Source organism: Bubalus bubalis, chromosome 11 (genome assembly GCF_019923935.1).
Source record: "Bubalus bubalis isolate 160015118507 breed Murrah chromosome 11, NDDB_SH_1, whole genome shotgun sequence".
Lineage (NCBI taxonomy): Eukaryota > Metazoa > Chordata > Mammalia > Artiodactyla > Bovidae > Bubalus > Bubalus bubalis.
The window spans coordinates 99286132-99299236 of record NC_059167.1 but is presented as its reverse complement, the minus strand read 5'-3'; the positions used below and the strand labels follow the sequence as shown (position 1 = coordinate 99299236).

The following is a 13105-nucleotide window of genomic DNA, read 5'->3' as shown; positions in this document are numbered from 1 at the left end:
TGTCCATGGGGTCGCACAGAGTCAGACACGACTGAAGTAACTTAGCATGCATGCATGCATTGGAGAAGGAAATGGCAACCCACTCCAGTATTCTTGCCTGGAGAATCCCAGGGACAGAGGAGCCTGGTGGGCCGCTGTCCATGGGGTCACACAGAGTTGGACACGACTGAAGCGACTTAGCAGCAGCAGCAGTGAAGTGAGGGGACTTCCCAGGATGTGGGAACCTCTACTTACCATCAGAACTGCCTTCCAGAGGGACAGAACCTGTTCCACTTCCTTTTTCTTTTTTTCTACTTGATTATTGTAGAGGTCTTTCTTGTCCTTTCAGATGTTTGAGGTCTGCTAGTGTTCAGTAGGTGTATTCTTGATGTATCTGTGGTAAAATATGTGTTCCATATCCTACTTCATCATCTTGATTCCAATCCCCTAACCCTCCCCTTTTTGAGGAGGCACTAAAGACTTGAGGATTTATTGTTGTGGATGTTATGATAAAATTTGGGATGAAGTTTAAATGGCTTTATTCTTTTGATTAGAGGTAGGCAAATAATGTTGTTAAATCATAGAATTTCCCTTTTTGTTAATACCAACTAGTTTCTCAGTCTCTCCAACTTTATTATAAAGCAGTTGATTTGCTTAGCATTTAAAAATTTACCCTATCTACCATTTTATATCTGTACATAAAGATGCAACACAAGCTGAAAGCTGTCATTTTTCCTTACCTGTGAGTATATATGATTGTTTCAAGAGTAGAATACAGCCTCATTCATAAGAGTATCTCTTGTCTTATATTAAAATGAAAGTCATTCATTTTTAATTTTTGCTTCTCTAATTCCATAAAATTATGACAACTTTGTTGGCCCTTTAACTATTTAGAGTGGATGACTGCATTTTTGGCATAAATTATTTTAAAATCTGGAGCAGTATTTTCACATTCCTTCAGGTAGTGGTTATTATCTAATAATAGGTCCTCTATTGATAGTGAACATTAGATTTCAACAGAGTCCACTATGGATTCCTCAACAAAAGTGAGGTCACTTCAGATTTGAGTGATTTAAGCTTCTTCCATCATATTGGTAATTCCGTATTTAAAAAAGCAATGCATAAAAGTTTTCTAGTTCATAATCATTTAAAAATCATATTAGTTAATTTTTAAAATTTTATTCAGGGAGCAAAGTATTTAATCATTTTTTACACCACATTAGGTTAAGAACACTTCATAATTCTGTTGTCATCAAATTTACCAGATATCAAAAACTCTTAGTTGTCAGAGTTCAGTAGTTTTCATCCTGAAGGGTAGGAACACTACCCTTGGGTATGTTAGGGTATGTTAGGGTATGTCTAAATGTTTCTTTAGACATTTGTAAAAGGACCATAACTTAGCCAGAGCTTATATGAAGAGAATGACTGATATTAAAGAAAGCTAAACCTAAAGTATAATTATATTCCTGCTACTTCCTGTCTGCATTTAAGCATTACTTTTCCCCTGCCAGTAGAAGTAGGAGTCTTGAAAAATGAGACTAAAGCCATTCCTTGGTGTTGCGTGTGTGAATAAGGAAAAAGAAAATCTTTTATCTGTCTTACACAAGTTGACATGAGGTGTTTAATTCCAAGTGATAATTTTGAAGAGGTTTTTACTTTTATTTTTGCCCTTTGGCTCTTTCTGATGTTGTTGTTCAGCCTATAAGTCATGTCCAACTCTTTGTTACCCCATGGACTGCAGCACATTGGACTTCCCTGTCTCTCACCATCTCTGGGAATTTGCTCAAACTCATGTCCATTGAGTCGGTGATGCCATCCAACCATTTCATCGTCTGTCGCCCCCTTCTCCTCCTTCAGTCTTTCCCAGGATCAGGGTCTTTTCCAATGAGTCAGCTTTTCACATCAGGTGGCCGAAGTATTGGAGCTTCAGCTTCAGCAACAATTCTTCCAATGAATTTAGGATTGATTTCCTTTAGGATTGACTGGTTTGATCTCCTTGCTGTCCAAGACACTCTCAAGAGTCTTCTCCAACATTACAGTTCAAAAGCATCAATTCCTCGGTGCTCAACCTTTTTTATGGTCCAACTCTCACATCCATACATGACTACTAGAAAACCATAGCTTTGACTATATGGACTTTTGTTGGCAAAGTGATGTTTCTGCTTTTTAATATGCTATCTAGGTTGGTCATAGCTTTTCTTCCAAGGATAAAATATCTTTTAATTCATGGCTGCAGTCACCATCCACAGTGATTTTGGAGTCCAAGAAAATAAAGTCTGTCACTGTTTCCATTTTTCCCCATCTATTTGCCATGAAGTGATAGAACTGGATGCCATGATCATTTTCTGAATGTTGAGTTTTAAGCCAGCATTTTTACTCTCCTCTTTCACCTTCATCAATAGGCTCTTTAATTCCTCTTCACTTTCTGCCATAAGGTTGGTGTCATCTGCATATCTGAGGTTATTGATATTTGTCCCAGAAATCTTGATTCCAGCTTCTGCTTCATCCAGCCTGGCATTTAACATGATGTATTCTGCATATAAGTTAAAAAAGCAAAGTGATAGTATATAGCCTTGATATATTCCTTTCCCAATTTGGAACCAATCCATTGTTCCATGTCTGGTTCTGTTGATTCCTGTATACAGGTTTCTCAGGGGACAGGTAAAGTGGTTTGGTATCCCCATCTCTTTCAGAATTTTCCAGTTTGTTGTGATCCACAAGTCAAAGGCTTAGTCAGTGAAGCAGAAATAGATGTTTTTCTGTAATTATCTTGCTTTTTCTATTATCCAATGAATGTTAGCAGTTTGCTCTCTGGTTCCTCTAACTTTTCTAAGTTCTTGGTTCACATAGTATTGAAGCCCAGCTTGAAGGATTTTGACCATTATCTCGCTAGCATGTCAGATGAGTGCAATTGTGCAGTCGTTTGAACATTCTTTGGCATTGCCCTTTTTTGGGATTGAATGAAAATTGTCCTTTTCCAGTCATGTGGCCACTGCTGAGTTTTCCTAATTTGCTGGGATACTGAGTGCAGCACTTAACAACATCATCTTTTAGGATTTGAAATAGCTCAACTGGAATTCCGTCACCTCCACTAGCTTTATTAGCAACAGTGTTTCCTAAGGTCCACTTGACTTCACACTCCTGGATGTCTGGCTCTAGGTAAGTGACCACACCATTGTGGTTATCTGGGTCATTAGACCTTTTATGTACAGTTCTTCTGTATATTCTTGTCACCTCTTCTTAAACTCTTCTGCTTCTGTTAGGTCCATACTGTTTCTGTCCTTCATTGTCTCCCATTTTGGAAAGCTGTGTTCATTGAATCTCATCAAATAAAAGCCCATTGAAAAGATTGTGTCCTTAAATTCTTACTATAGTTTCTATTTTGTGCCCAACAGTTAGAAGAGATGATAGGCCTTTTCAGCCCTAAGGCTGAATTCTCCACCATTGCCCTCAGCAGACCTTCACTTCTCCCCAAGAAAATTTCTTAAGAAATAAGGCAGCTGCTTTTAACTGAAAGTTGTTGTGACCCTCTCATATTCAACTCATTGTCTCTACAATGCCACCTAAATTTTCTAAACTATCAGCACTTTGAGTTGGCAGAGCTGCCCTTCCTGTCTCTGAAATACGTGTGCTCACATTGGCACCATTGCTAAGAAGGAGATTTAGACTCAGAGATGACTCATTGTTGAAGACCAGGTCTATGCACCGCTTCCTTCTTTCCAGCCACTGAAGCACAGGGAGGAGCTGAGCAAGCAAATCAGTCTGAAGGAGAGTTGGGGTTCCTAAACCCAGGTTTTACCACTGAACTCAAAAAGCACACACATACCTTCTCCCTGCTTCCTTAGGATGAGGACATTTTAACTGACCTCTACCCTCCTATCAACAATCCAGTTCATCCTTGAACAACATGGATTTGAACTGCATGGGTCCACTTATATGCAGATATTTTTCAGTAGTAAATACTACATACTACACAATCTGTGGTTGATTGAATTTGTGAGTAGAGGGCACACTATAAGTTATACTATAAGTTATACTTGATTTTCAACTGCAAGGAGGGTCTGTGTCCCCAGCCCCCTCTTTGTTCAAGGGCCAACTGTATTTGAAGATACTCAGAGGCAGGGGCATTTTAATAGAGGGAATTTGTCTTCAAAGTTATTTTGAATATTGTTTATTCTCATGACCTAAAGAGATCTTGTAAAACTCCAGTGGGATATAATACTAAAGCTGAATGCTTGTTTTATGCATTTTTATGAAAAAATAATTGTGTCAGAAAAGTGCATTGAAAATATATTTATTGTTCTAGGGTATTGAGTCAATCAACTCCAGGGACAGAAAAATGGGCAAAGTTTTCAATTTCCCTTTAAAGGAAACATTAATATTTTAAAATGAAAGTAATCTTTCAGCTATTTCATTAATTTAGATGTATTTTTGGTAGAAAATATGATTTTTTCAAAATAACTGTATGTTAACAAATTTTTATTAGTGATAGTCCATCAGTCAGCTATAAAACTGAAGCTTGACCTTTTAGGAGTTATTGTAAGACAGAAGGATAATTTAACAGTGGAATCATTTGAACATTAGCAAATTTTTGCAGTCATTCTCTGTGGTGGTGAGTATTCTGGAACTACCCTCCATGTTAAAAATTTCATTATTATTATGTTGAATATTTGGCAGATGCCTTTTTCAATAAGGAAAGAATCAAAACCTTTTCCCAGTGTGCTGTTAAAGGAATTTCCATTTCCATAGGCTTATATATTAAGTTATTAAAGCTTGATCCCAAAGTGGTGCTTCAACATGATTTTTAGAAGTATATTTGTAGGATGAGCATCACTAGTGATCTCATGTAAAAATATGTCATATCTCTGAATTTTTTGAACTATGTGATAAATGATCTTGGGGAAAATGAGCTACTTGAACTTCTTACATTCTAGGGATTGACGTGGCTTCCCATGTATGTGCTATATTAGAGAAGAATACAGCAGAGAAAGGCAGTACATTTTACTTATTGCTGTATTTATAACGTGAATGATCTACAACATTGTGTTCATTTCTGCTGTACAGCAAAATAACTCAGTTACATATACACATGTGTATACTCTTTCTTACACTCTTTTCCATTACGGTTTATCCCAGGAGATTGCATACAGCGCCCTGTGCTATACCATAGGACCTTGTTGTTTATCCATGGTATATATAATAGTTTGCATATACTAACCCCAAATTCCCAGTCCATCCTTCTCCCTTCCCACCCCTCCCTTGGCAACCACAAGTCTGTTCTCTTTGTCTGTGAGTCTCTCTCTGTTTTCTAGAGGGGTTCATTTGTGCCATATTTTAGATTCCACATATAAATAATATCATATGTTATTTGTCTTTCTGTTTCTAACTTCCCTTTTTATAATAATCTCTAGGTCCGTCCATGTTGCTGCAAATGCATTCCTTCATTCTTTTTATAGTTGAGTAGTTTTCCATTGTATGTATATACCACATTGTCTTTATCCATTCATCTGTTGAAGGACATTTAGGTTGCCTTCATGGCCTAGCTATTGTGAATAGTACTGCTATGAAAATAGGGCTGCATATGTCTTTTCAAATTATAGTTTTACCTGGATACATACTCAGGAGTGGAATTGCTGGATCATGTGGTAGCTCTATTTTTAATTTTCTGAGAAACCTCCATACTATTTTCCATAATGGCTGTACCAAATTACATTCCCACCATCAACATAGGAGGGTTCTCTTTTCTCCACACTCTCTCCAGCATTTATTGTTTGTAGACTTTTTGATGATGGCCATTTTGACTGGTGTGAGGTGATAGCTTGTAATTTTGAGTTGTATTTCTCTAATAATTAGTGATGTTGAGCATCTTTTCATGTGCCAATTAGCTATCTATGTCTTCTTAAGAGAAATGCCTATTTAGGTCTTCTGCCCATTTTCCAATTGGCTTTTTTGTTATTGAGTTGTATGAGCTCTTTGTATATTTAGGAGTTTAAGCCCTTTTTGGTTGTGTCATTTACAAGTATCTTCTCCTATTCTTTGGGTTATCTTTTTTTGTCGTTTCCTTTCCTGTGCAGAGACTTCATTTCAATTTGTCAGCATCTAAGACTCTCCAGGTGTTGGGATTCAACTATAGCTTATGTATTCTGATTGTCTTTTGTCTGCTCACTTTAATCTAGCATAATGAGAAATACTTATACACACACACACACACACACACACACACACACATATTAGTTTTCTGAGTATCTTGAAGTGGCAGGTTAGTTATTTGCTTAGTTTTTCTTATTAGCACAAATGAAATGAAAGAAAAGTAACCAGGATACATTTTCTGACTTTGGTGAAAGAAGTATGACTCATCTCGTTAAAGGCATGCAGGGATTTTAATTTCGGAGAGTAACATATGTTAGCCCCAACTGTTTCTATATCCATTGTGATCATGGCAAGATTTGAAGAGAATGTTGTAAAAGCATATTTACATTCATTCTTATTCACTTTATGAAACAGAATGGCTCAGGAAGTAGATACTGAGTCGACAATAATATCACATCATTTCTTAAATTACTATAATCATTAATGTGTTAGCAGGAACTTACTTTGAACCTAGAAAACTTTCGGGGATAAGCCAGCTTCAGTTTGCATAATTGTAAAAGTTACTTTTTTGAAATCCTATTCTATACATATCAAAACATCTTGTGATTTATTACGAACTTGGAAGGTATAAGACTTACATATAAGGAGCTAAGGACTTTGGGAAAAAAGGTTTCTAAGTGGCTTTTGGGGTATAATTAAAAGGGTGCGAGTGTGATCATGGAGTGAGGGATATAAGGAATAGTTTCACTAATTACTTAACTGTCAGATTCCCTTGCTTCTGCACTTTGCAACAGACATACTAATTGTAATATACAAAACTTTTGGTGAGCTAGAGAACACTCAGCAAGAAATGGGCCAGCAGCAGGAAAAAGCAGAGCTCAAGAATAAACACAAATAAAAATCAACTTCCAAATGCTCTTGATACCAGTGATTTTCCACTCCTGTTGGGATTTTGATTTCTTTCCAGAAGAATTGGACCAGTGGCCTCCTGCCACCGGAGAACAATATTCAGCATATAGTGCCAACTTCCATTTATAGCTATTTCTCTAGTGGTCGAAGCCCCTCCTTTTTTTATATTCGCTGTTTATTAAAAAGCCACTGCTGCTCTTGACTTTCTCATTGCTCATGATTGATGAGTGCCGGCAGCAGACATGCAACAGGTGACCCTGTACTTGTCAAGAGAATGTTCTCATGCCGTGGGTGGGTACTGATGGCTAGCCTGAGTGGTTACTTCTTCCTTCCATTGATTCAGGCTAACCTCTCTTACTATAACTTATTTAGATTTTGTGGCAATATAATAGGTTTAGATACTTCAAAAGGCCATTCTTTTCCTTCATTAGTACACAGCCCTAAAATCACTTTATTTCATTGTCTACACATGGTCCCTGTGAGCTGAGAGGGTCAATACTGAGAGAGTTAAAGCTTAGGGCCCTTTAAGGCGTCTGCCTGCAATGTAGGAGACCTGGGTTTGATCCCTGGGTGGGGAAGATTCCCTGGAGAAGGAAATGGCAACCCTCTCCAGTATTCTTGCCTGGAAAATTCCATGGACAGAGGAGTGTGGCGGGCCACAGTCCACGGTGTCAAGAAGAGTCGGACACGACTGAGCAACTTCAGCTTCACTCATGGCCCAAAATATCAGCATAGCTAACAACACAACTCAGACATTGCTGACCCTGTGCTCTTTACCCTCTTCATTTATGGTCCTTGTTTATCGTTTCCTGAAAGTCTTCATAAGTAAGTGAAATGACTCAAGTAAAAATCTTTATCTTGTGTTTAAAATAGAGAGCAGTTGATGTAGCTTGCCATTTTCTCTCCATATCCTCCTTCACTTAAAGCAGTGACTCTATGTTGGAATCACATGGAGCCCTTTAAAACATTCTAGTCACAAGATAACTTGACTTAAAAGTTGTACCACTCAAACAATAAGAATAATGTTTTGCCTTATGTTGATAACTAACCATAGTGCTCAGTTTTTAAACATTCATACTTTAAGAGTTTATAATAAGCTGAAGTTTTGCTTAGAAATACAGTGCTCTATATTGTGTCATGGATATGGAAATGATCACAAATAGGAATATATGTGATCTTACATATGGATAAAGGTATTATGAGAGGGGGTAAAGGGTGGAAAATATACCAATGGTAGTCAGAGTCCATAATTGAATAATTACTTACTCTGCCTTAATTGCCTCATCTCTAAAATCAGAAGGTTAACAGTTATCAAGACAGTATGGTACTGGCACAAAGACAGAAATATAGATCAATGGAACAAAATAGAAAGCCCAGAGATAAATCCATGCATATATGGACACCTTATCTTTGACAAAGGAGGCAAGAATATACAATGGATTAAAGACAATCTCTCTAACAAGTGGTGCTGGGAAATCTGGTCAACCACTTGTAAAAGAATGAAACTAGAACACTTTCTAACACCATACACAAAAATAAACTCAAAATGGGTTAAAGATCTAAACGTAAGACCAGAAACTATAAAACTGCTAGAGGAGAACATAGGCAAAACACTCTCTGACATACATCACAGCAGGATCCTCTATGACCCACCTCCCAGAATATTGGAAATAAAAGCAAAAATAAACAAATGGGACCTAATTAACCTTAAAAGCTTCTGCACATCAAAGGAAACTATTAGCAAGGTGAAAAGACAGCCTTCAGAATGGGAGAAGATAATAGCAAATGAAGCAACTGACAAACAACTAATCTCGAGAATATACAAGCAACTCCTACAGCTCAACCCCAGAAAAATAAATGACCCAATCAAAAAATGGGCCAAAGAACTAAATAGACATTTCTCCAAAGAAGACATACAGATGGCTAACAAACACATGAAAAGATGCTCAACATCACTCATTATCAGAGAAATGCAAATCAAAACCACTATGAGGTACCATTTCACACCAGTCAGAATGGCTGCGATCCAAAAGTCTACAAGTAATAAATGCTGGAGAGGGTGTGGAGAAAAGGGAACACTCTTACACTGTTGGTGGGAATGCAAACTAGTACAGCCACTATGGAGAACAGTGTGGAGATTCCTGAAAAACCTGGAAATAGAACTGCCTTATGACCCAGCAATCCCACTGCTGGGCATACACACTGAGGAAACCAGAAGGGAAAGAGACACGTGTACCCCAATGTTCATCGCAGCACTGTTTATAATAGCCAGGACATGGAAGCAACCTAGATGTCCATCAGCAGATGAATGGATAAGAAAGCTGTGGTACATATACACAATGGAGTATTACTCAGCCATTAAAAAGAATACATGTGAATCAGTTCTAATGAGGTGGATGAAACTGGTGCCTATTATACAGAGTGAAGTAAGCCAGAAAGAAAAACACCAATACAATATACTAACGCATATATATGGAATTTAGAAAGATGGTAACAATAACCCTGTGTACGAGACAGCAAAAGAGACACTGATGTATAGAACAGTCTTATGGACTCTGTGGGAGAGGGAGAGGGTGGGAAGATTTGGGAGAATGGCATTGAAACATGTAAAATATCATGTATGAAACGAGTCACCAGTCCAGGTTTGATGCACGATACTGGATGCTTGGGGCTGGTTCACTGGGACGACCCAGAGGGATGGTATGGGGAGGGAGGAGGGAGGAGGGTTCAGGATGGGGAACACATGTATACCTGTGGCGGATTCATTTTGATATTTGGCAAAACTAATACAATTATGTAAAGTTTAAAAATAAAATAAAATTAAAAAATAAATAAAATCAGAAGGTTAAACCAGGTAGGTCTAAAAACCTCTGGCCTCTTTCTCTGATGATATGATCAGTATCACTTCATTTCTGAGGATATTGATTTCTCCACAGAGCTTGGTGGATGGAGATATTTAAACCCTCTGGAAATACTGTATTTAAACAGCATTACCCTATTAGTAAGACCATCTCTGTATATTTGTAATTATCAGATTGTGGCAATACAAAACAGTGTATTTTCTTTTCCTCTCCTCAATCTTGTCCCTCTTTGTAACAACTCATTCAGAAGATAAAAAAAATTCCCTCTTTGGTTAATAGTTGAATGGCTAAACTACACTTATTAATTCAAATAAAGTGATTCTACAATTACATAATAAAACATAAGTATGAATTATGAAGAAAGATCATTTTCTTAGGTTGAATTTTTTAAGGTTAATAAAGATAGGTAAAGGTTAGGTTAAATGTTTTCTTAAACTACAAACTTTGTCACTTTAAATGTGAGCATTTGTTTGTATAAGTAATATGTATTCAATATAAATAATGTGGACTGTTAAGGAAAGCACAAAGAATAAATTAACTTACTGGTATTCCAGCCATTGAGAGAGAAACTCTTTTCACGGTTGGGCTTCTTTGCTTCCCAAATATGAATTCCTTTTAAAAAAATAAAATTAGAAGCAAGTTACATATACAAGTTTTTAACTTACTTGTCTAAATTTTATAGTCTTTAGATATTATAGGAATAAAATTTTATTATTTTTAGAATATGAAAATGCTGTAAGTAATAACCAATCCCTTAAACTTAAATATTTAAGATGTAGACCACAGTTTTAAGAGGCTGCAGAGTTGCTATTAAAACTAGTGATTTTTAGACCTATTGGGAATGAGGAAAATCAGGTTTCCTTGTGGGGATCTGAGATTCTCTTGGAGGGCTATTCAGTGAGCATCCTATCATCTTAGCTAACATAAAGGGGATGCTATTTAAAAGTAGTTTAAAAGGATTCCAGTCTGTTGCAAGATCCCCAAGTACCATAACCTGTTTGTGCACCTCTTCTGTGGTTCATTGTTGTCTCTGTACCTAGACAGCTAGGTAGTCTCAGTTCTCTGTGGTTCTCCCCAGGTTGAGGCTCTGTCTAAAGCAGGGCCTCCTAGCCTGGGCCCTCCCATAGGTGCCCCAGCTTTGCCTCCTGACCCCAAATGTAATCATTGGTCTTTGAATCACGAAGACCTCATGCCTCACAACTTGGAATGCATGCACCTTGACCCCAGAGCCGCAGGGCTTTCATCTCTGGGGCATGGCAGTATCACCCTTCTCCTAAGAGGTCCGTACGATAGCCTATAACTTAGAGAAGGGACCAATGTTGAGTTTTTCAAAATCAAGGTAGCACGTGCCTCTCTTCGTACTGGTGAACATCTGGAGCAGTAAGGTGGTTATCCCTGACCTTTAGCATTTCCTGTATGTGTGTTGTCCAGGTTCAGATCTTTCTGCGATCCTTTCTGTTCTGTGCGTGGACCAGTTTGAAGCTGTGCATACAATGCATCTCTTTCCATTCCTGACCTTTCACGATTGACCATCCTGAAGACTGCTGGTTTTTTCTTGACAGATTATAGAATTTTACTTTTTAAAGAATAATTATTATTTCCTTTCTGTGAATTTATGCTCAGACACTGATTTATATTTCCGTTTTGCTCTGTCTTTAAGTATAACTGATTTGCTCTGTTTTTAAGTCTGAAAATTCAGCAAGTTGCTCTTTTACCGTTCATTTCATATAATTAAAATATGTTCGATACAAACATCATGCTTTAGTTCTTAGTTCAGCTATTTTACATTTTTTAACATCAGTCTAAAGGCATGTTACTTATGTTTATTGGCCATGTAGTTTCTGTCATATTGATGGAAGACAGCGATGATTACAGTGTACTTTTATCTCTAGGTAGTCATGTACATGGTACAAAACATTATTTAATGGGGCTGAGACCAAAAATAGTAACTCTAGGGGTTTTCTCTTCTCTCCTGCTTTTCAGGGTGCTGGTTGCACAGCCCTGGTGGTAGCTGTGGTAGCAAGGAAGCTAGAACTTACCAAAGCAGAAAAGCACGTGCACAACTTCATGATGGACACTCAGCTGACAAAAAGAGTAAGTTACCTCCCCTGTATCTCCAAAGGGAAGAGTCGTGTTTTTTCTTTCTTTGTTTTAAATCATTTTATATTGGGATATAGTTGATTTGCAATGTCATTATAGTTTCAGGTATATAGCAAAGTGATTTAGTTATACATGCTCTAGGGTCTCCTCCTGATGCCAGTCCCCTAGTCTGGGGAACCCTATGTGGGTTCAGACCTTCACTCCTGTGGGAGAACAGAGGGAGAGAATCCTGTGATATAATTATTCTTCAATGTGAGGGTTGCCTACCTGCAGGGTATGGGACTGGACTGAATCACCAAGGCACCCCTCCTGCCGTTTCGTTGTGGCTTCTTCCTTTGGAAGGAACTTGTCTTTTTTGGTAGGTTCTAGTCCTTTTTTGCTGATGGTTGTTCAGCAGTTAGTTGTGATTTTGGTGTTTTTGTGAGAGAAAGTAAGCGCAGATCCTTTTACTCTGAGTCTTGTCCGGAGCTCTTGTTTGCTATCACTGTTGGGCAATAATAGTTTTACTTTGACATCTGAAGCTGAAATGGCATGGTTTAAAGTGAAAGCATTCTTGAAGTCAGTTCCATTTTTTCACATGGAGACTAAACTTTTCCTAACTTTAGGTCAGTCAGGAAATAATTGGGAAACCTTGGTATTTACTCAAGTATAAAAATAGACCACATAAGTCTAAAATTGTTGGGGTTCTGAAGGACTGAGCAATTTCACTTTCACTTTTCACTTTCATGCATTGGAGAAGGAAATGGCAACCCACTCCAGTGTTCTTGCCTGGAGAATCCCAGGGATGGGGGAGCCTAGTCGGCTGCCATCTATGGGGTCGCACAGAGTCGGACACGACTGAAGCAACTTAGCAGCAGCAGCAGCAGCTGTATTCCAGGGATCAGAGAATTTTAAACTTTCATAATGCTCTTCCTTCAGCAAATCAGATGAAAGTTGTGTCTCTTCCTGCTTGGCAAAAATAAGACTTGTGTTCTCACTAATATTGCACTTGGGTCCCCTTTAAGGATCTAGATCTGAGAGCTAAGTGGCCTTCCTTTAGTTTTAACGACTAGGACTGATTTCCCCAAACTGATAAGTTTTCTGATGTTAGTGCTTTTCTGTTGTAAGTTCTTATATACATTTGATAAATTTCCTATCAATAGTGTTGAATTATGGAGAAGGAAATG

At 37.8% G+C, this 13105-nt stretch overlaps 1 protein-coding gene across 3 annotated transcripts in view; it reads left to right on the top strand.

Moving 5' to 3' along the window:
- Positions 1 to 13105, top strand: part of KCNN2 (potassium calcium-activated channel subfamily N member 2) — a 583536-nt gene that overhangs the window by 552535 nt on the left and 17896 nt on the right. For all 3 annotated transcript variants that reach the window (XM_044925506.2, XM_044925504.2, XM_044925505.2), the window contains one exon: positions 11823 to 11933. In XM_044925506.2, coding sequence (XP_044781441.1) covers positions 11823 to 11933 — 111 coding nt within the window. The remainder of the gene's footprint in view (positions 1 to 11822; positions 11934 to 13105) is intronic.